Source organism: Melanotaenia boesemani, chromosome 18 (genome assembly GCF_017639745.1).
Source record: "Melanotaenia boesemani isolate fMelBoe1 chromosome 18, fMelBoe1.pri, whole genome shotgun sequence".
Classification (NCBI taxonomy): domain Eukaryota; kingdom Metazoa; phylum Chordata; class Actinopteri; order Atheriniformes; family Melanotaeniidae; genus Melanotaenia; species Melanotaenia boesemani.
In genome coordinates, this window is record NC_055699.1 from 27501144 (window position 1) to 27525691 (window position 24548).

At 40.4% G+C, this 24548-nt stretch overlaps 1 protein-coding gene across 1 annotated transcript in view; it reads left to right on the forward strand.

The window, feature by feature from the left end:
* ahrra (aryl-hydrocarbon receptor repressor a) overlaps nucleotides 1-21430 on the forward strand; it is a 57848-nt gene extending 36418 nt beyond the window's left edge. The window contains exons 6-10 of the mRNA XM_041968540.1: nucleotides 9312-9401; nucleotides 13167-13311; nucleotides 13480-13613; nucleotides 14491-14693; nucleotides 19794-21430. Coding sequence (XP_041824474.1) covers nucleotides 9312-9401; nucleotides 13167-13311; nucleotides 13480-13613; nucleotides 14491-14693; nucleotides 19794-20883 — 1662 coding nt within the window. The 3' untranslated portion in view covers nucleotides 20884-21430. The remainder of the gene's footprint in view (nucleotides 1-9311; nucleotides 9402-13166; nucleotides 13312-13479; nucleotides 13614-14490; nucleotides 14694-19793) is intronic.
* Nucleotides 21431-24548: the final 3118 nt, after the last annotated feature.

Consider the following 24548-nt stretch of genomic DNA (forward strand, 5'->3'; position numbering starts at 1 on the left):
CTCTCCAGGTCACGTCTGTAGGAAGATTTGTGTGAGTTAGTCGCCCTCTGACATGGCCTCCCCAGTGGAGCTTTGCGTTGCATGATAAGATGGAGGTGGTGGGAACTCTTGCACGCCGGTGGCGGCTCATTCAGGCGGTGGAGATCATGTGTGTCTGAAAGCATGAGGTCATGTGTGAAAGTGAGAATACCGAGGCTGTCTGGACCAATCACACAGCTGATTCACTGACCTCTGACCTTTAATGAGATTTCATGTTTCATCACATTTATGATCATCATCTAGTCCCCTGTGTGCAAATTCAAGGTGTGCATGTCCACGGTGTGCATGTCCACGGTGTGCATGTCCACTGATGCTTGTGTTAAATGTGTCAGCGGGAACAAAAGGTTAGATTGAGCGCGATGAAGTGCTGCTTCCCGTTGCGTGACTCAGCTGACACTGAACTCTGGACTGGCTGTTATGGGACGACATCCCAAAAGAAAGAAAGAGCAGTTGTTTGTGTGCTTGCATGTTTTATGGGATTGTGCACGCCTCCATTTGATTGCGTTCTGGTGCTGAGGTTTACCTGGTGGCAGGAGCGTCTGAATACTTTTACATATTTCTATCCTCCACCTTAATGTCTGCTTTTGGCTAAAATATCACATTAATTAATCTGGTAATGAACAAAATCAAAGTGCTGGATGGACTGATGTCTATTTGGGGACAATTTGACTGAATCCTTGATCGCGGTGGTGGGTGTATAAATGGTATTTGTTTGCTGTGTCTTCCTATTGGTCATGACCTCATTCATCATCATCCCCACCGACAGGCTCAGCAGGATCAGTGAAGAAATGCTGCTGAAAGAGAGACAAGGTTAAACCCCTGCTTCCACATCCAGTCAACATATATTTTATTTTCAGCTCTGCGTGCGAAGCCCCTCTAAAGATTTGTAAGTCAGAGCTTTTATTCTCCCACGGGCGGTTATAAGAGCCGAGGGCGTCATAGCTGCAGATCTTTGGTGCCGTGGGCCAGAAGCAGGTGTTTCCCTTACCTAAAACCTTCAGTATGAAAAGAACAACTGCTCTGGATTTATTCTTCTTCTGTAGTTTGAAACATAAGTTTTTAGGGTGTAATAATAATAGTAATAATAATATTAATAATGAATTTATTTTTCACATTTCTAAACAGTTAACAGCAAAAGCATAGAGACAACATGAAGCAAAAGTCACTTAAAAAAATTTGAAAGTTAAAAAGGCTGACAACAACATCAGGGTACTCTGTTTAATAATTATTATTGATGTTCAGTATTTTTTCCATCTATTTTATGTAAAAAAAAAATTGTAAATGTGCTGCACTGTAAATGATGGGTGTTCAACTTTGATACACCAGTCATCTCATGTTTACAGAGTCAGATTCATAGCGCTACACCAACTTTATTATAAAACAACTGAAACAAAGTGCTGCACAGAATTATACTAAAACATACAAGAAACTATAATTAACATAAACCAGATAAAAGGGTCATATAGGTGAAAAACTTAAAGAAATAACTAAAATCCAACAAAACATGGCCAATTAAAACAAATACGATCAATTAAAGAAACCAAGTCTCTCTGAGGTTGAAAGCCAAAGTATAAAAATGGATTTAAGGCTGATTTTTAAAAGTGGACAGTGAAAGGGTCTCTCTGATCTGTAAGGACAGGTTATTCTACGGGCCGATTATTCCATGGTCCGGTTATTCCACAGTCCAATTATTTCATGGTCTGGTTATTCCACATTTTGGTTATTCCACGGTCAGGTTATTTCACGTTTCAGTTATTCCACATTTTGGTTATTCCACGGTCAGGTTATTTCACGTTTCAGTTATTCCACACTTTGGTTATTACACGGTGCTATTAGTGCATGTTTCAGTAATCCCATGGTCCAGTTGTTAGACGTTTCAGCTATTACACGGTCCAGTTATTACATTGTCCGGTTATTCCATGTTTTGATTGTTCCGTGTTTCAGTTATTCCATGGTCCAGTTATTCCAGGGTCCAGTTCTTCCATTGTCTGGTTATTCCATAGTGTGGTTACTATATGGTCTGGTTATTCCACGTTATTCCATGGTTCGGTTATTCCATGGTTCGGTTATTCCATGGTTTGGTTGTTACATGATATGGTTATTCCATGTTTTGGTGATCCCATAGTCCAGTTATTTCACGTTTCGGTTATTCCATGGTCCAGTTTTTCCACAGTTTGGTTATTCCATGATCCGGTCATTCAACAGTTTGGATATTCTATGCTTCAGTTATTTCATGTTTTGGTTATTCCATGGTTTGATTATTCCATGTCTTTGGTTATTTCATCATACAGTTGTTCCATGTTTTGGTTATTTCATGTTTAGGTTATTCCATGTTTTGGTTATTCCTTGGTCTGATTATTCCGTGTTTCAGTTATTCCATGATCTGGTTATTCCACAGTTCAGATATTTCATGTTTCAGTTATTTCATGTTTTGGTTATTCCATGGTTTGATTATTCCATATATTTGGTTATTCCCTGTTTCAGTTATTCCATGATCCAGTTATTTCACGTTTCGGTTATTCCATGTTTTGGTTATTCCATGGTTCGGTAGCAGTAGTAGAGAAGATTATGTCCCCTCTGAGCATCTTCCTGGATCATCTGCAGTCCACAGCTGGTCAGTCGACCTGAGTGTTCGAGAAGGTGAGTAGGGATGAAGGAGCTCAGATAGGTGTAGTCCAGTTATAATCCAATTATGGCCCTTTCTTACTAAAACCCCTTTAGCCCAGTCCAACACCACCTCTCCTGATTTGTAGGTGTTCCCATCAGGATTTTCCCAGGGAGAGTAGATGCATATTTAGCACCAATTGAACTTTCTGAAGATGTGGAGCCAGGCCAAAAATCATGTTAAGATTGCAGGCCACTATTGGCCAGAATTTATAGTCAAGGGATAAGTCATTAGAGTGACTCAACACCGTCATCTTTATAACCTGAAACCATGACTGGATATCAACACTGGCATTAAAGTCTAACTTTTGTCCAATTAAATCATATCTATTATATGATTCAAATTACTCCAGTTTTTTAATAACTGTTCACATAAACCATAAAAATAATGACCTAGCTAAAGAAACCAATGAATTGGACTAGAATCAGGGAAGAAAACCTCCATCAAAACCAGAAACAGGAAAGTAAACCTCCAGCAGAACCAGAACCAGGAAGGTAAACCTCCATCAGAACCAGAACCAGGAAAAATGGCCAGCTTTCTGGACCAGTTGGGGGTGGAGAGGACAGTAAATAGGGGTCAACCAGCAGTAGAACTCTAATCCAAGGATTCCTGCTGAGAAAGAAGAGAAACACATGAATGACAACGTCAGGTATTTCTACATGGAGAATAAAGAGAGCAGAGAGGAGCCCAGTGTATCATGGGATGTCCCCCAACTGGGTGAAAGCTTTGGTCTAAAACAGAGCTCACTAACCAGACTGCGCTCTGGATTAGGACCCAGAACCTGTCCCATATGGACCCGGAGTTAAAATATAAAATTTGTTGGAGTGCTTTTACTTTAACTGGCACAACTTTTGCAGACTTTGCAGTAGCGCCAGCAAACACGTGGACCAATTGCATGTGAGATAAGCCATCCCACATGATGCACTCAGCCAATCAGTGTGTGAGGCTCCCGGTGCGGCAATAAACTGCCAGCTAGATCAAGCAAAGCTGGGATAAAGACAACTACACTGGAGAAAGGCAGCAGAGTTGCTAAATCTGCCCGCTATCACCAACTTTGGGCTGGCTTTGACTTGGTTTGGTTCTGTTAAGTTTCTTGCAAATATCATCAGCTGCAGGTTTTTGGGCTTGTTTTTTTCTGAGTGTAGTTGCTTATTCGGGCTTGTCCTGCTCCTGTTATGAAGACCCCCTTATTCTCTAACAGCTGTCCACAATGTTGGATATTACGTTAGAAGAGTCCAGACTATAGAAGAGGGGATCTAGGTCACAATTTCTAAAAGCCATCAGAATGTGTACCTGCATTATAATGAACTCAGACTTAAATACAAGTTTTCAAGACTTCACTCGTCTTCTAAGACGTAGATGCGGAGAAATGTATTCCAGGGGGTTAGGAGTAAAGAGTAGAAAAGAGCGAGAAGCTCATCATGCAGCCCTTCAAAAAGCCTTCCTATCTGTGAGGCACAAATCATTTTAACTGTCATAACAAGTGTTATGACAGTGTTATATATATTATATATATATATATATAATTTATATTTATATATATATATATATATATATATATATATATTAGTTGAATACCCTTGATCTAAAACATTTTCTGATGTTCATCACAGGCTGATTTCATTAAAGAGATCAATAAATAATAGAATTCTCTGCCATTACAGGCCCAATCTCTACTAAATGTGTTGGTCGTGGAATAATTACTGCTGATCCCATTCATGCTTGCTGGAGTGTGCTGGGAGGGTCAGTGGGGGGACATACGCTAGTTGAATCTGTCAAACATGATCTGCATCAACACCACAGAGAAACTGACCCATTTTCCCCACTTTGTTTTCCCTTCTGGTCATGTCAGAGTGGATATTTATAGTTTCCTCTCTGTACAGTAGGAGGATTATCACAGTTTACTGGCTCTGATGCGCCATCGTCTCATCACCCAGATGTTGGAGGAGAAACTAAAATAATCAGAGGAGGGAAGACCTGGTGGAAGAATGAAGCAGGACTATTACAGCTCCACACATTCTTTCCTCCATCTGTCCATCTCATTCAACTGTGTGGTTATCTGACATTTTCATCTTTAACATCCGGTTTTACAGGTGTAGCGTCAGGTCTGTAAATGTAACTATAAACTTGTGGTATCCACAGAAAATCCAGAGTCTCAGCTAACAAACCATTTCTATGATCACCAAACACAGTCAAGACAACAAACAATTAAAGGACCTGGTACACAAAATCCGAAAACATATTTAAACACAAGTGATGTCAGCCCATGTCCGTTCGACGGCATGAACATAGACAAGCAACTCCTCTACTGAATGCTCATATCTCACAGAATCAAAGCCTGTTAAACTTATATCCACCAGGATAAAACTGCATTTAGTAAAAAGGAAAACTATGTATTGTGCTTTGGAAGCAGTTTCCCGTCCAAAATCACATTTTCCTGCCCAGCTGCATGGGTTTGATTGGACAAAAAAGGTAAATGTTTTTTCTTCTTTTTAAGGTCCAGACAGAAAACTTGTCTTCATTAAACCCACTCTCTCCTGTTGGTTTACATTAGCTGCAGCAGGACCAGGCATGGAGGCCTTGGAGAACCATCTCTGGCTCCAACAGTATGTGTCTGCAGACACAGACACCTGCAGATTCAGACCTGCAATTCTGAACCCACACTTCCAGGCCTCTAATGTTTTTGGGACAGTGCCACTTACTGGATGACTGTGAAACTGTAAGTGCCTTTCTGGACCAGCAGGTCTGCCAGTACCAAGGTCCAGTACCAGACCCCAGAATAACTTTCCAGATGAAATTGAAACCACTAAATCAGTGTCCAACCCAAATACCCCTTTTTTTCAAAAGTTACTCTTTGCACCTGAATAGAAATACTAATATTTAATCATTCATGAAGCTTCAAACTAAAGAATTTTCTTTGAAGGTTTTTTACAGAATAAATTCTAATAGTTTGAAGGTTTAGTTTACCCAATACCAAACAGTTTGACTTATTACACCAAACTACTAAACACAGGTTAAAAGGTTTGTTTAATTTACCTTAAGCTTTATTACTCAGAAATATGTATAATTTTATATATGTATATACAGCTTTCATACATGTGCTTCAAACAAGCTCAAACATGGGCAAGAAATATCCAGTCTTTGGTGTCTTTGGATTTATAAAACAAAGACTGAAACACTGAAATAGTTTGAAATGACTTATCTGGTCACAAATCAGAAAATTCTTTAGAGAAAAGAAAGAAATCAAACACATCTCAAACACAACACTTTTCCTCAAAATGTAAATATTGGAATCACAGTCAGAAATGATGGAATCTATCTCTGCAGCAGGTCCTACGTCTGTCCAGGTTCATCCTCGCTGCATCTGTCCATGTTAAACAGGTTCAACCTTGCAGCATCTGTCCAGGTTGGATAAGTTCATCTTTGCAAAAAACTACACATGATACATGAAACATCATGCGAGTCATGAAATGACATGCAAGTCACAAAATAACACGTGAGTCACAGAACAACACGCGAGCCATGACATGCAAGTCACAACACGGGAGTCATGACACGCAAGTCACCATATGTGAGTCACGAAATGACAGACGGTATGTGAGCCATGACACACAAATCACAAAATGGCATTTGAGTCACAACACGACATGTGAATCACGAATTGACACAAGTCACAACATGCGAGTCACAAAACCCAAGTCATAAAACGACACATGACGCGAGTAACGACAAGCAAATGGCACATGACATGCAAGTCACAAAACAACCCATGCGAATCACTGCACAAGTCACAAAACACCACACGACTCATGAAATGACACGCAAGCAACGACATGCGAGTCATGAAATGGTCCACAAGTTGTGAAACAACATGCGAGTCATGAACAACACGCATGTCGTGAAACAAGACTCGAGCCAAGAAATGATATGCGAGTCACGACGTGAGTCACAAAATGACACAACACATAAAACGACACATGAGTCACGTAACGACAGACGACATGTGACTCATGACACACAAATCCCGAAACGGCACGTGAGTCACAAAACAACCCGCAAGTCACAAAATCACATATGAGTCCTGACATGCAAGTCACGAAATGACACACAAGTTGTGCGAGTTATAAAACGACACACAAGTTGCGACGCGACATGCAAGTTGTTAAACATGCTCGTCATGAAACGTTGTATGAGCCACAAAATGACTCGCAATTTATGAAACAACACAAGTCACAACACAACAGTTACAAAAAAACAACACCTACATAGAGTAACAAGACACAAGTCATTAAACGACTGAGATTGGACAGGTTCGTCCTTGCGTAAAACAACACACCACTCATGAAACATCATGGGAGTCACAAAAGGACATGTGAGTCACAAAATGACACACGAGTCACGAAATGACACTTGAGTCACGAAAGTACATGTGAGTCACAAAAGCACACACAAGTCGCGAATCCACCTTTGAGTCCCAAAACGACCAACGATCCTGAATGACACAAAAGTCATGACACACCAGTCATGAAATTGTGACTTAACAAAAAACATGTAATGACACGCAAGGCACGAAACAACACACTAATCACAACACACAAATTATGACATACGAGTCACAGAACAAAATGCATCTCACAAAATGACATGCGAGAAACAACATGTGAGTCACGAAACAACACGCGTGTCATGAAACATGTGAATTGTGAAAGCCATGAGAGTTGTGAAACAACATGTAAGTCACAACACACAAATTACGAAACATGTGCATTGCAATATGAAATGTGAGCTATGAAAACCCACACGAGTCATGAAATGACATGCAAATGGCGAAGGACACATAAAACATCGCACAAATAGTAAAATGACGTGAGTCACGACAAGCAAATCATGAAACGACACGTGAGTCACGAAAGACACATAAAACATCACACAAATCACAAAATGACGTGTCACAACAATCAAATCATGAAACGATATGCTAGTCATGAAAGACACATAAAACATCACACAAATCACAAAATGGCGTGAGTCATGACAAGCAAATAATAAGACAACATGCGAGTCATGAGTCACAACATGCGAGTCACGAAATGACACGTGAGTCACAAAATGACACGACATGGGTGTCAAGATACGAGTCAAACTCACAAAAGGACACACAAGTCACAAAACAAGATAGGAGTCACAAAACGACACATGACATGCAATCCCGACATGTGAGTCACAAAACGACATGCGATTCATGAAACATGAGTCACATAACAGCACAAATAACAAAACAAAATGCGCTTCACAAGATGACACACGACGCGAGTCATGAAAAGACATGCGAGTCATGAAACGACATGCGAGTCACGAAACTATGCGTAACAAAATGACACAAGTCACAAAATGACATGCAATTCATGAAACAACGCATGAGTCACAAAACAACATGAATCACAAAATGACATGACGACACGAGAGTTATCAAATGAAGCAAGTCACCAAACGACACGCGAGCATTTATCCGAACCTTTTGTTGCTCATGCTTCTATATGTATTTCAATTCCACATTGTTTTCTAACAGCGACTGTTTAACTGACGGGTGCACTGAGCCTGGAGTCCTGTGGAATAACCTGGAATCCCCTGTAATAACATGGAACAACCTGGAAAAGCCTGGAATAACATGTAACTACCTAAAGTCCCCTGGAATAACCTGAAGTCCACTTGAATAACCTGGAATAGCCTGGAATAACCTGGTATTAGAGCCTCTGTGACCGTTTCTGAATGTCTGTCATAGCAATGTTATTGATGAGCTGTGAAACAGCAACAACATACCTGTGATGAAATGACCGCGATCTCTTTGTGTGGTTTCTGTTTTTATGCAACCAGGTTAAAATCCCGCTGAGATATGTATCTTTCTTCAAGGGCGACCTGGTGAAGAGGTCAGCAGAAAAGGCCTGAAAATACAGATTCAAAATATAGAGAACATAAAGGAATAATCAATAATTAGTTCATTTATACAACTGACATAATTTAAAGTGCAACGAATGAAGTCAGCAAATTACAATGAGGTCCGACTTGGTTAAAAACATGGACCATAATATTCTTGCTGATTGGGAAGTAAAAAGAAAGACAGGTATGAAATTAAATGAGTTCAGACATTTAGCTGCAGGCTGGAAACACTGAAAACTTGATTCCCAAAGTCGGTTCTAATTTCAGAACTCCAGAAATGTTACGTTCATAGACGTTAATAAAGTCCTTCAAATAGTTTAATTGCTTTAAGAAAACAAGCATGAAGATAAATTTGACCAGCAAATAAAACCAACCCAGTGCAAAAGAAACTGGTTTAATTTGTCCCAGTCTGGAAGCATCTGTTTTTGATTCATCCCGACTCACTCCAGCTTTACTCCTGTTTGCTGTTCTGAGAATTATGGAAAGAATTTCATAAATTTAACATGGAGCTATAAAAGGTCTGGCAAAGTTCTGGCTGCATGTCTAGCTTTAAGGAAAATAGAATAAAATCTGTAAACAGGTTAAAGTCTACAGAGACAGAAGAGATGAAAAAGTCAGCCATGTTTGCTTCCTGAGCATCTCTGAATATGTCTCTGTTTCCTGTCTGCAGTCTATGACTGGATTCGCCTTGGTGGTCAGCAGTGATGGGATGGTTTTCTATGCTTCCTCAACCATTGTGGACTACCTGGGATTTCACCAGGTGAGTTAAATATCTCTGAATGTTAAATATTCTACTTTTGATAATTATAATTACAAACTCACTTCCTGTAACAGAACTCTGTTCCTGTAGTACAAAATTCTTTGTTTGTTGTGGAAGTCACAACTACTCCAACAGAATCTATAAACATAGATCAGGTGTGAAGCATAATAACTTTAAACAGAAAAAAACAGGAAGGAAATAAGATTATTTTTTAGAAAGTTTCACTCCAGTATCCTTCTGTCTTCATCCTGTGGTGATTCGGCCTGAATGGACGCTGTCTCTTTGGGCTGGTCTCCCCACTGTCCAATCATAATTTCAGCGGGAGGAAGACCATAGAAGCCCAGCTTAAAACCTCAGTTTTAACCTGAGCTGTAGTGGATGTCTGCTTGCATGTATGAAAGAATCCATCTGTATTGGTTCAACAATCTTCTCTCTGCAGGTTAAAACTCATCTTTAATTATAAATAACATCAACATCAACTCTCCTGTTACTAGACCACGAATAAAGTGTTTTTCAATGTTAAAACCCTCCATTTCCCTCCATGCGTAGGTACATGCACACATAGCGCAGTGGAAAGTCAGGCTTGGTTTACGAGGGCAGGAACTCAGTGGTAAAGGACTGACAGAGGCCTGAAACTGTGTGTGATGACAGTTCAATCAACAGGCTTTCATTTGGGATTTTTTAGGGTGATTTATGTTTTGTAAACAATCATAGAAAAAAAGTAGTGACATAATGAAAAATCAGCTGGTCTTGGCCAGGTCAGACCCTTTCAATGCCTTATTCACAATATAATGGACAGAAAAATCTAATCTTTTCAATTTGAAGTCAAAATGTGAAAAAAAGGGGAAAAAAATCAAATGAATGTAAGTACAATTTATTATCATGGTAATGGTAAATGGACTTGTACTCTATACATCAATGTTTGCCATATACGCCACCTGATGGGCCCAACACAGCATCTCGGCCAGGATGAGGTCTTGACTCTGACTGGACCACAATGAGATCTCCTCCCCCTCCAGCCTGTCTGGTTCCTGCAGCCAGGATGAGGTCTGGACTCTGACTGGACCAGGTCAACACCTGGTTCTGGTGTAGATTTGCTGCTGTGTTTAGGATCATTGTCCTGCTCCATGAGGCAGTTCCCGACCAGCTTTAGCTATCAGACAGGTGGACTCACATCTGACTGTAGAGGAGTTCATGGTCCACTCACCGACTTCAAGATGTCCAGATCATCATCCCTCGACCACCATGCTGCCATGTTCTTGTTCCCAACAAACTGTACTGGTTTAGTCTTTTTCTAACTGGACTAACATTTAACCTTCTAACTGAGGGTCTAAAGGTCCATTTCTGCTCCCTTACGTACATCTGTTTCAAACGTCATATGTTGCCATATACGCCACCTGATGGGAAAAGGTTAAGGGTAAAAATATCCCAGAATGCACAGCCTGGTCACAGACCTTCATTATTATATTTAAGTGATCACAACACTTGCTGAGTTTTCTCCATGTCGGTACTTGGAAATCAGCTGATTGTTTAATTTTAGGTCCCATTTTAGTTTTGAAAACTGTCACATCATTGTAAGTTTGTCCTCAAAATCCTGCAGGGAGAAAAGAAAGGATTTAACTGAGAAAGCCCTGGAGACAAACAAAAAGCCTCTACTGGTCTTTGATCCAATTTGTCTCTTGGGTAGTTAGTCTTTGAAGGTCAGCTAAAATATCACTTATTCCCAATTTTCCTCTGGTTTTTCTCCTTTTTATTTTACAAGGAACATAAACAATAGTCAGTGGATGGGTATGTCTGCCTGAATGCTGGTAGGGAAGCAAACCACAGGACGAAAAGCTTACGGAGACGGTGGGAACAGATTGTTTTTAGAGGCAGGCCATCAAAAAGCCTCGCGTGCCACCAGTATGGAAATTATGGAGAGAGGGAAGAGGAGGAGGTTTCAGTGAGGAATCTGTCAGGGAATGACGGAAAGCAAAGCGGGAAGAGAGAGGGATGATGGGAGGGGGCTGGAAGCAGACTCGTGTGTGGATGGGGATGGTGGGCTGAGCTGGACTGCTGTTCAGGAGCTGGTGTCACGCAATGTTTGACAAACACGGCTGTCTTTAAACTCTTACTGTTCTTAGTAAATCTATCTCCTGACGGCTTCCAAATGTACAGACATGGACATGACCAACATTAACTCCTGAAATGTTGGGACTGTGTAAAATGTAAATAAAAACAGAATCTCATCATAATTTATTCCCAGCAGAAGATAAACAACAGATCAGATAATGAAACTGAGACATTTTACCATGTGATGGAAACATACATCTTCTTTATTTTCTATAACTTTTCAGTAATAATGAGGTTTGCTAGTGACACAGCTGTAATCTGCTAGTAATCAGACACCCATGCACACATCTATAGATCAGGTTCACATCTAGTGAGAGCAAAACAGAAAAAAAAGCATGGCGATGTCATCTCTAAATCATTGGTGCTGTGCAGATGTTGGACAAACAGGTCTGATTATTATTGGCCATGAATGTGGAGAGAGAAGTTAGAAACAGGTTCTGAGATACAAATCAGAGCAGGACCTTCTCTAATAAAGCAGCTGACAGGTGGTAGAAAGGATTTATATTAGGGATATGACTCAATTTAAAAAAAATCTAATTAATTACAGACTTTGTAATTAATTAATCTTAATTAATCACATTTTAATTGCATAACAGTATTTGCCCAAAAAGCAACCTTTTTATTTTTAATTTAAATAGATTTTAGTGGCCTACTGAATCAAATAACAAACACAGACATTAATATTATAAACTCCAGCTCTAGTAATGTCTGGAAAAAATGCATTAAATTGTATTTCAATTCAAAACAGTACAAAAAGAAATAGAAACTATCCCTGGCCCAAAACGAACAGAGTAAAAGAGTAGTTAAAGAGTCATTTTAAGTCCTTTAACTAGCATTGCCAGCTGTTCTCTGATTAAGTGTCTACAACATGTTAGAGAAATTTAATGTGTTCATACACACTCCTCATTAATAGGCATTAATATGATTGCAAGCCTATACAACTACGTGGCAACAACCCGGAGAGTCCTTAAAACCCCATATTCCAGCTGCATAAATTTGAACTGAACCAACCATGGAATTAAAAAGCACAGAGAATGATAAAAAGCCAAGATCAGGACACCTTTTGATTTCATTCATTACTGACCCTAAAGCCCTTCCTGCTGACTGCCCCAGAGTTTTTCTTCCATCATAGAAGCTCATATTTTCAGTGAAATGGAAACCAAGATACTTATAAGAAGAGGTACACATCAATGGTGTCGATCCAAACAAGAATGTATGTTAGCTTTGCTGAACAAGGTTATTTCTGAAATGCATCATTTGTCTTTTTTCACTATTAATATATATATAGTGTTTTCCCTATGTCCTTTTGGTTCTTTAGCTTTGGGGTGGCGAGTTGGTGCAGGACTGGCCAATTGTTGATGGCCGGTTCACATGTCTGCTATCTAGTGGTGGAATGTGGGAATAGGTTTAAGCTCTCTTTTTGGAGACATGACCTGATGCTTGTGGCAATATTGCAACTTTGGCAAGACAAGTTTGTTTGTATATCACAATTCAGCAACAGTGTGATTCAAAGTGCTTTGAACAGGTTTTGGCTGTTAGAAATATGTTACTGTCTTGCATGTTAAAGCTTTCAGAAAGTAACATGACAAACCTGAGCCCACATTTTCATGAAAAAAATGTTGTCTTCAGCTAATCAAAATCTCCTCTCCACAGACTGACGTGATGCACCAAAACGTGTTTGACTACATCCACATAGACGATCGTCAGGAGTTCAGACGCCAGCTCCACTGGGCCATGTGTCCTCCGCAGCACCAGGGTGCAACAGCACAGCAGGATAACCAGATAGCTTCAGGAACCGGTGTGTAGGGACACCTTCAAAAATCCTGCAATTAATGTAAAAATTCAAGGGATGCTAAATTTTACAGTGGAATGCATCAGATTACTGTTTGTTTCAGTTTTTAGATTGTAGCTCTGCCAAAAACTCAGAGTTCTGTCATTACTATTCCCTCCATCTTTATCGTTGCAGGTGACGAGTTTGTAGTGACCAGCTTATTTAATTCTCCAGAGGCTGGAGAAATTCCTCCTGAGCTCTCTGGATTTCTCAGCAGATGTTTCATAGCCAGAGTTAGATGTCTCTTGGATAGCACTTCTGGATTCTTGGTGAGTCTGAACTGGCTGGATTAAAGGTGACACAACCTGAAACCATCTTCTCATATCTCAATGAGATGTCAAAAGCCATGCTTTGATCAAGTCAGCCCTTACTTTGAGTCCAGTAGCTTCTCTTAAACAGGTCTCCAGAGTAGACTTTGTCAAACTGGGGGTCCCAAGATCATTTCAAGGGGTCGCCAGATGATTGTAATTTCCACATTTCTTAACGTATAAATGCAGAGACGACTATGTGGAATTAACATGTTAATTTTATAATGATGAACAAAGTTATTACTCATACCACATGAAATGGTGGTGCTAACAGTAATGCTAATGGCGGTGCTAACAGTGGTGCTAACAATAATGCTAATGGCGTTGCTAACAGTGGTGCTAACAGTAATGCTAATGGCGGTGCTAACAGTAATGCTAATGGCGGTGCTAACAGAACCATGTCTCAGGATCGGGACAAGTCTGTAAGCGGCCACATCATTTTCACAGCGAGGTTGCTCTGTATCGTACGAGCTGGATTGGACTACACTTTCTTTGACAACTGGACCACTTTATTATTTTCTTGGAAAAGAAAAGTCAAGCCTCACAGCAAGTTGCCAGCAGAGTTACAGAAGATAAAACAAACCAATCCTTCTGTCAGGGTTGCTAGTTGGTAAAATGAAAAAGGAAAGTGATTAATATGTTAATATGCTGATCAGGGCCTGATCCAATAAATACTAATTTTATCATCACACTCAAAAGCCAAATGATAGCAGAGGTTTCAGACCTTTCAACCAGATGGGCTTAAACAGAAATGTATGCAGTTTGGTTAACATATGGACATATATATGTTTTCAGGGAAAAAAGTATTCCAGTAAATTGTTTGTCTCTTTCATTCCAGACAATGCAGTTCCAGGGCCGCTTAAAGTTCCTCCATGGGCAAAAAAAGAAGTCCCCCTCTGGTGCACTGATGCCCCCCCACCTGGCTCTGTTCTGCATAGCTGTACCTCTCTTACTGCCCTCCATCATGGAGATGAAAGTGAAGAACATTTTAATAAGAGGAAAAAACAAAGGAGGAGGAATTACCTCTGCAATGGATAATGGGTAAGAGGGTAATGTTTAAATGGAGAGCTATAAAATAATCAAAGGTCATGTTTCACCAGCTGCTCTGATTTGTCTAAAGGTGGTGGTGGTGGTGGGGGTAAAGGTCTACAACTGATGATATGTAAGCGAGGACATGTTGATTACCCTAACCTGTTCAGTTTGCAGGACTCCTTACCTGTGGAGAGGTAAAAATTCATAGAGGCCTTAGATTAGCAAAGACTGTCTGCGTTTCATGCATCATAAACAGAGAATACCACCTTGGATGTTCAGGAGCCCTATCCCTTTGATGTAGGACACCTCCTAAATAATTGAAGCACTTTAATCACCCTTATGTTGTTTTAATGCAACACTGAATGCTGTCTGCTGTCTGTGTGTGTTGTCTGTCTGTATTTTAACTGATTTATTAAGCTATTGTTGGAGCTTTCAAAGTAGCCTCTTTGTGACAAAGAAAGTGATTTGAATTGAATTAAGTCTGGATTAGGAAGCCTTTTTTTAGATTCAGGCATAGCATTATAAGAAGGGCGAGAATCTTCAAGCACCTCATGTTTTGCAATGATTCAGATGGCTGCGATGCGATTCTAAAATAATTTTTTGATGCATCTTGATTCCATGTGTATCTACTGCTGCTTTCCTAGTGGAAATGGGGTGTATGGTTTCTCATATTTGTCAAGACAACCAACAAAGAAAACAGGTCCATCTATTGGTCAATACAGGACATGTGTTTCCATCAGAGTAAAAGATCCTAGTGGTCTGGGGTTGATCAGATTTCTATCAGAACTTTTACAGTTTCATCAAACTGATAGGTATGATTGTGGATGGACCAGAGTTCACTTTTCATCCATATCACAGTTCAGTTGAGCATTCAAAACTCCCTAAAACGCTAGTTTTTTTTTTTTTTTACCTAGTCCTGTACAGTATGGTGGTGGCAGAATGATGGTCTGGCTGCTGTGTTATGCAGAACAAATTTGCTTTGGCAAGAGGAGCATTATGAGTATACGGCTCCTCTTGATAATCAATTTTTTTTTTATTTCTTTGTTTAAATGTATAGTTTTATCTTATTTATTTGGTACTATGGAATTTGTGTAATCTTGCTGGACCTGACAGGAGTGGACAGAAGAAAAAAAAAGTGCAGTAATCAAGAGAAATAAGAGGGAAGCTGAAAAAAGGAAGTAAAGACAAAAATCCAGTAGATAGAAGCAACGATCTTCAATCCAACCTAACACCAGACAACCAACTGCTACACCTGTACAGAAACACAACAGAGAACTTCCTGCAGCTTTTACAGGTAAACTAATCTGAGGCTAGAGGCAGACTAGGGTGGCTCAGAGACCCAGGCCATCAGCAGCAATCCTGGAGCATGAATCCAAGCCACTCCACCACTAAGCCTAACCTGGAACCACACCGAGGGCAGTAGAGGAAGGCCCCAGCCAGGGTTCCCTGCGGTCACAGGGCACAGGCAACGGTGGGCCAAGATCAGCATCCGTCGGCCCCTCCAGGTACTAGCAATCCAGGGCGGCCAGAACGAATGGCCCAGGGCCCCAAGAGCCCAGAGCTCCCAAGATCCCCTCAACACCTCAGCTGCACCTAGAAATTCTGTTCTTAAAAATTATGAACAGAATTGGAGACAACGGGCTTGGTGGAGCTCAACCCTCACTGGAAACAAATCTAATTTACTGCCGGTAATGCTGACCAAGCTCTGGCACCTGTTGTACAGGGACTGGACAGCTCATACAAGGAGGTCCGGCACTGCATAGTGTAATTGGAGCACACCCTCTGGTCCCCCTCTTCAAAAAGGGGGACCACCGCTCCAGTATGCCAGTCCAGGGAAACTGTCCCTGATGTCCATGCGAGGCCTGTCAACCAAGACAGACCTACAACATCCAGGGCCTTAAGGAACTCTGGGCAGATCTCATCCACCCCCAGGGCCCTGTCATGAGGAGCTTTTTAACCACCAGTGTTAATTTTATCAGCCATTTTTAACTTTAGTCTCAGTTTTAGTTCAGTTTCAATAGCGCTTATTAGTTTTTATAACATTTAGCCAACCTCATCCCGTTTTTATTTAGTCAAGATTTAGTCGACTATAAGTCAAGCATTTTATTCTTTATTTTAGTCCAAGAAAACATCATTTTAGTTGTAGTTTTAGTCAACAAAAACTGTCAGCATTTTAGTCTAGTTTTAGTCAGGACAACCATCTTGCCCTTTTACTTTTTTTGTCAGCAGCTAATATTGAACATTGTTAGTAGTATATTACATTGTTAGTTAGTAGAACATTGTTAAACTACATTTAACAATCCATTTAGAACTCATAATTAAAACATAACTATCCTATTTTATGCAGAAATAATTGCAGGCATTTTTATGTTTGCATGCATTTATTTATATTAATATTGATCCCAATTCAAATCAAATGTCCTTGTGATGGTAACATGAAGACAAACAGAACAGCATTTTATGTCACCTAATAAATACACTGGGATGCAAACTCCTAGAGCAGTGGTTCCCAACCTTTTTTAGCTTGAAACCCCATTTTGATATCACAAAACTCTGACGACCCTAGACATTCAAAACACAGACAATTTTACTTACTTTTATACCACATTTAGGCTATTTCATTTATGAAAATGTAGGTTAAAGTTGTTTAAAATTAAGTGTGGTGTATTATTTTATTTTATCTAGATGATTTGTTTTAGTACATTTTAGTTTTTAGTTTGCATCCATGTGTAGCTGCCCAGGTGTTTTGTGTTCACTATAGTTTGCTTGCAGCCCCTAGATTAGCTCATACTTCTGTCTGCTGTAATTAAACTTGCAATCCAACTGAAAACATAGTTGCCCGACCAGTATAATGTATCTAAGTTAGCATAAATTCAACTTCACATACAATTCTATCAACAAGTGCTATGGCCGCTACATGCTAAGAAGCTAATGTAAGTGCAGCTGAAAGCTGTGTACTGCTGCAGCTAGGATCAAGTTAACACTACTCAGCGACCTCAGTCCTAGGGATAGGCAAGCCAACGTCAGGGTCCCCCAACTCTGCTTCCTCATCGGAATACATGTTGGTGACATTGAGGAGGTCTTCGAAGTATTCCCTCCAACGCCTCACAACGTCCCGAGTTGAGGTCAGCAGCTCCCCATCCCAACTATACAGAGTGTTGATGGAACACTGCTTTCCCCTCCTGAGCCGCCGGATGGTGAACCAGAATCTCCTCAAAGCTGTCCAGAAGTCAATCTCCATGGCCTCTCATAATTCCTCCCACACCCGAAGTTTTGCCTTTGCAACCACCAAAGCTGCGTTTCTCTTTGCCTGCCAAAACCCATCAGCTGACTCCGGAGTACCACAGGCCAAAAAGGCCCGATAGGACGCCTTCTTCTGCTTAGATTGTGGATCCACATACATGGCAGCTGCCACCATTTTTGTTGCAAATATGTTTATTGAGAAACATCATGGAACTTTCATTGACAATAACATGCTTCTTTTAAGGCAATATTGTACACAAGAACACAAGATACATACGTAGGGGTGGGGGCTGCCACCATTTTTACTACAGTGTCTCTGAGTGGACAAATAATTCCGTGTGAAGCTTTAAAACTTCAGTAGCGGCTTCGCCTGATAGGGACTAGAACTCCGTTTGGGATCAGTAATGCCTTAAAAGCACCATAGAAGACAGCACACATGTAGTGCAGTCATCGCTGCACCTGAGACCCCTGGACCACTCACACATGAAAACATATTTTTGGCCACTGATGGCCACCGTACATTCACTACTGTGCTATTCCCATCTTCACCACTAAATGGCAGTAGTTCTACACATCGAACCTTAAAGTATTCTACCAATTTAGATCAAAGTGATAGTTAGACTTCAGATAACCAGCTGGTTAAAGCTCTCTGGTTACTAACAAACCAACATTTGGACAACGTTTTAATTTCTAGTAGAAGATAAACAACATATCAGATGAAGAAACTGAGACATTTTACCATGTGATGGAACATATGAGCTGATAGTGAACCTAATGGCAGCAACACATCTGGAAAAAGTAGTTCCAGGGTGATGTTCAGCATCGTGTAGCATCCCCTCTTCTTCTAACAACTGTCTGGAAACATTTGGGAAGTGAGGAGACCAGTTGCTGGAGTTTTAGGAGAGGAATGGTGTCCCATTCTGGTCTGATGTTTGGATTCTAGCTGCTCTACAGTCCTGAACCTTGGTTCCAGATGTTTTTTAATTGGTGAAAGGTCTGGACTTCATGCAGGCCAGTTTAGGGCCCCAAGATCACCAGTATCCAGCCTTGTCCCATACACACAGAGATTCCCCCTGATTCTTTGAATCTTCTGATGATATTCTACACTGTAGATTGTGGATCTTCAGCCTTTTTTCAAATTTTTAGACACAGTTTGTCTCAGATTGATGAACCTCTGTCCATCTTTCCATCTGAGAGACTCTGCCCCTCCGAAATGCTCCTTTTATACCCAGTCATGTTACTGACCTGTTGCCAATTATCCTGATAGTTGTCAAATGCTCCTCGAGGTGTTTATGATTTGTATCAGTTACTTTTTCAGCCTTTTGTTGCTCCTGTTCCAACTTTTTCCAGACATATTGCTGCTATCAGATTCACTGTCAGCTCATATTTTCCATCATGTGGTAAAATGTCTAGCTAATGCAGAGGCCGGTAACCAAAGATTAGTTTGATTAAGGTGTGTTGGGCTAACGAGCTGCTACCCTGTAAGGAAACAGAAAACTTTTTCAGCTCTTAATTGTCTTGATAATGAAGCGGTTTAAAAAAAGGAACATACATTCAGAAAACCTCCTGCAGTGTGTAGAAATGAAGAAATACTGTGTTGTACTGCATACCATCATTGATTTTAGGTACTGGATGTAAAGTCTGTTCTCAATTTTCTGATGGGACACGTCCCGGAAAAGATGAGTCACTGAAATACTTGTGTGAACTAAAGTGAACCAAACATAGATATTTATGCTGTGAGTCATCAGTCAGTCAGTTATAAAATGTTTTGTTTGAGTTATTTTAGAAAACAGACTTTCATCTTTGACATTTTATCAGATTTGATTCCTGAAACTAAATTTTCTGCATTTTCTGTCTTCCTCACAGCGAGCGTGGAGAACATCTCCGGAGGCACTCCTTCGGTGGAGGTATGGGGGACAATGCAGACACTCTCCTCCTGTCCTGTCCCATATCAGGCGGTACTCAAAGGGGTCACCACACTCCCTGGACCCCACTCTGCAAAGACAACCTCAAGTATTGCCCTGATGGCTACTACAACCAGGAGGAGCCGCTCAACTACTGCAAGTCGTCCATGGCTCCCCATAAAGAGCCGAGCGGTGGCCTGGGTGGTGGCTGGCCTCTGCGGCAGAACTCTGGCCCAATCAGAGCGGGCCAGGGAGTCAGCTACATCCCTCCGAACCGCCTGAACAGAACTGGCCAGTATGGGAAGCCGTACCGCCTTTCTCCGAGCTGTCACAGTGGCCGCGGCACTGAGGTGTTCATCTCCAAGCTCTACGGGAACACCCAGATGCCGACCGATCCAGATTCTTACTGTGTGGACCTGGTGAAGAGCGAGAACGGGTACGCAGAATGGCCTGAGATGCCACCCATCAAGGTTGAGCATGACTCGGACTCGGAGAACGGATGCGACACATATGGGCGAACGTGGGCTTGCCGGGAACCGGTGGCCATGGAGCGGCGTTATGGCAATGGGGTGTATGACCCAAACTCTGGGTTGCAACTGAAATTGGAGACAGATTATTATGACCCACCATACTCACCCTGCCAGAGAGGAAAAGCAGGGGTCAGCCCCCCGTACAACAACTATCTGAGCTACAATAGTGGGAGCGGTACCGGACGCCAGTTTAAATGTGACAAAACCAGTGACTTGGCCCAGTTCAGTCCTCAGAGACTCCCAGATTCACTATGCAGCAACCAACCAGTCAACCTCATGGACTCACAGATCTATGCACAGAACCATCACAAGGCCTACATGGACTACAGCAAACAAGGCACTTATGATTTCAAAGGTCACGGCCTGATCCATTCGATCAAGAGGGAGCCTGTGGATTCCCCCCCTTGGTCGGAGAACGGACATGACTTCAACCCGCCCATGATGGCCGGTTCCAGAAACGCTGGTGCCTGTGTGATGAGCTCTGGACACCAAAAACCCAGCTCCTACGTTTACATGCCGTAAGAGTGATGGGTGGTCACCTGCACATACACACCTACACCCCCCATCCACCCCCCCCCCCCCCCCCCCCCCCATCCTCCACCACTGTGCACAATCACACAAACCAGAGTGTGTGTTAAAATGTTTTGCTCCATTTTGTATCATAAATATTTACCAGCATCACAGGAGAAGTTTTTAAGATGTCAGAACCTTCTTCTATTCGATGAAGATGCCTCAGACGTCCCCGACGTCCCTGACATCATTCTCAGGTTCAAACGTCACAAATGAGACTCTCGGTCCAGATTATAGATGGTTGAAGGTTTTTAAGTTCCAAGCACTTTTGGATTTAATGACAATCAGACAAACAATGTCAAGAAACACAATCTAACTTGCTTTTCATGTTGTGCACACCAGACTGTTGAGAGAGAAACAAAGTTTTTCTTGCCACTTTTTTTTTTACTTCCACTTGCCATGTTTATTAAACTGAAGATAGAATATTAAAAGGATATCCAAAAAGCCAGGAATAAAAACTGAAAGAGTTGTTTTTTTCTGTTTCCAAAAAAAACTTTGCTGTGTAAAATATAAACAACAGAATATGTTGTAAACCCTAAATTTAATTTAATAATAATAATAATAATAATAATATCCAAAGTTGAACAACATTTTCTAAAATATCGAGGTGCGATAAAAGAGCAAAACATTTCGTGTTGCTTTAAAAAACAGACTTGAAAAACAGACTGTGAAACATTTCATGGGAAATAAACTAGTTTCTGTTTAATACTGAAGATAATTTGATATGATATTCATAAAAAAAAGGGAATTAAACATGTTTATATGGTAGCATATTAACTTGAAGAAAGCTTTTTCTGTCATCAAACACAATAAATGCTGCCTTTCTGGACCCGATCAGGACGTACCGCAATGCTGGATCATCTAAACGTTCTCAGGGATTTTCACCTATCATGAGAAAACTTTAGTGAGGAATTGTTGTTTCATAAATTAGGGCCCATTTCCACTAGCCTTTTTGATTCCAATCCGAGTATGTTTGCTCGGAAAGTCCGCTTTGTTTGGGGTATTATGAATGCTCAAAAGAACTCTAATTCGGATCAAAATGTGGACTCGGTCCGCTTCAAGCAAACCAAATACAGGAAATGGACTACAATCTTCAATTCCTGTACATGGTTTGGTATGACTGTGGGTAAACCGCAGGGCATTGTGGGTAAACACATTCACCTGCAGGACAATAGTCTTTAAAAAAGTGTTCAGACCTGGAATAAAAACATTAACATTAACAGTGCTGATAGATGGTTTATATAAATGTATGAAAGGATATCACAGCTGCTATTAAGCAGCGTCACTAGCGGCACTTATTCAAAAGGTTTGGCTTGTCTGGCTTAAGGTTACACAATCTCAGTCACCATCTGAACCGAGTCCCCAATCATGCTGGGTCTAGTGGACTATCCTGGTATAAATGCAGCCTACATCGACATGAATCCAATTTAAACAAATTATAGAGCTTTGTGTGCTGTCTTCAGACATTATCAAAACTTCTTTCAGCAAAACAAACTTTAAAAAGAAGCAATGCTGCTAAATTTCCCAAACCTGTCTCCCACTTACAATGACCTCTCATAGGTAAATACAAATCAGTTTACAAACAGTTTCACCAGAAGGTTGGTGGTTGGGAAGTGACTGGACAGTCCGCCATTTTAAGGTTCAGTTCCCATAAAATCAAGCAGAGAAATTCAGGATGTCCAGTTCAGCAGCTGGAAACTTGCACAAGGAAAAACTAGAGAAAAGGGGGGGTATTAACATAGTCATAAACATGTAAAATGTCCAGCTGGCATCAAATATAATAAGAGTGTATATTCTCCTTATAAATAAATAAATAAATAATAAATAGCTTGAACATTTAATCTGCCATTTTTCTGCCACTATTAAATAACTTTAAAGGTTTAAATGATAAATTATTCTGTGTTTAATTATATTTTATACAGGTTTGCTGATTTTTGGAAACAGTTTTTATAAAAATCATTTTTTCGTGTTTTTCTATTTAATCATAGGATTAAGTCACATGAAGTTGCAGAAACTTGAACTTTTTATTCATTTAAGTCCAAATAAAATAGTCTTATAGTAATTCATTAATGATGTGATTTTCAGTCGGTGATGCATTCAAGGACCCTTTTAACACAGAAAAATCACCTCTTACTCAACGTGTCACCTGTTTGGTGTTTAATTAACGGGGCGACAAACCATGGGAATGAACCGTGGGAATGAACCGTGGGATTGAACCGTGGGAATGAACCAGCAGGAAAAAATCGGGAGAATGAAATGGACGCTCTGCTCTGCTCGATGATCTCATGGAAGTGATGATGTTCAGGCTTTTTAGGGTTCCAGGACGTCATTAAAACTATTGTTATTAATAAATCTGTTTCCTGTTCTAGTGAAAACAGATTCTGTAAGAATAAGATTTTCTCCTGATGGGACTAAATCAATAAATTCCTCATTTAGGGAACAGAAATCTGAACATTTGACTTCTGTAAAAGTTGATATTTGACTTAATATTTGTTACAAGATCTGCACTGCAATCCTATCTCACAGCAGAAATGACACATTTTCTCTCATATTCACTATGTTTTCAGTCTGAAACATCAAACTTTGTCTTTGCATCATTTTTTTTTTTTTTTTTTTTTTTTTGCACAAATGAATAAAAACACCAAATAAGTTGATAGCAAGTCTGAGTTCTGTGAAACTGCTGTCGCAGTTTGTGTTGCACTACTGGGAAACGTCCAGTTGAAGTTCAGCATCCCAGACAGTGTCGCTGTTGTGGATTTATTTTCTCTGTGTGCTCATGTTACTTCATGCTTGATGATTTGTATTTATTGTAAGATCAAAAATGTATCATTTGAAGGCTTCTCTGTTTCACTAACGTCATTAAGTTCTGTTGATCTGATGGAGGAGGTATCGGCGAGGTAGCAAGCTCGTGTAAATGTTCAGCGTCTTCCAATGTTTCTACATGTTTTGCAAATGGACTTATTAAAGATCTTTCTTTCTACAGAAAATGTGGGTGAAGTGTTGATCTTATGTCATGAATACAGCAGCAGCTTTGTGGTATCTGGAAGCCCATAAAGACAAAACTATGCACAACAATCTGTTGATCTCTGACATCCAGAATAAACAAACTCTTCAGTTTTTCAATGTTTTCTCTTTAGTAGATTCTAAACGTATTCATCTCCAAAATTTTGCCTGATCTTTCCATTTAAACAGGTTTCAGGGCATCTTGAACCACATTCCCAGTGCGGTTCATGTCCTTCTCCCAATCTGGGAAACACACATCTCTCTCGCAGAGTCTGGCTAATCGGAAAGATCCAGTTGGATCTGGATTCCAGATATCTGGGCTTCTGTTGTGCATGAAGACATCCCTAAACCTTCATGTTATATTCTGTTCAGCATTATATATCACACCAACGGCCATTTTCACCTTTTTAAAAATGTACATCTTCAATAACTCTTTCAAATATAATCACGAAGCGTTGCTGGTCCCTGACCTTTCCTAAAAATATGAGAATTTTTATTTAAACTAGTTTTAATATTTAGTCTGTAAAGAGAAGAGGAAATATGGTCTTGTCTTACTATTTCAGCCCCAGGTGTTCATTTTGACCACATGCTGTTCTATTTTCACATTCCTGATG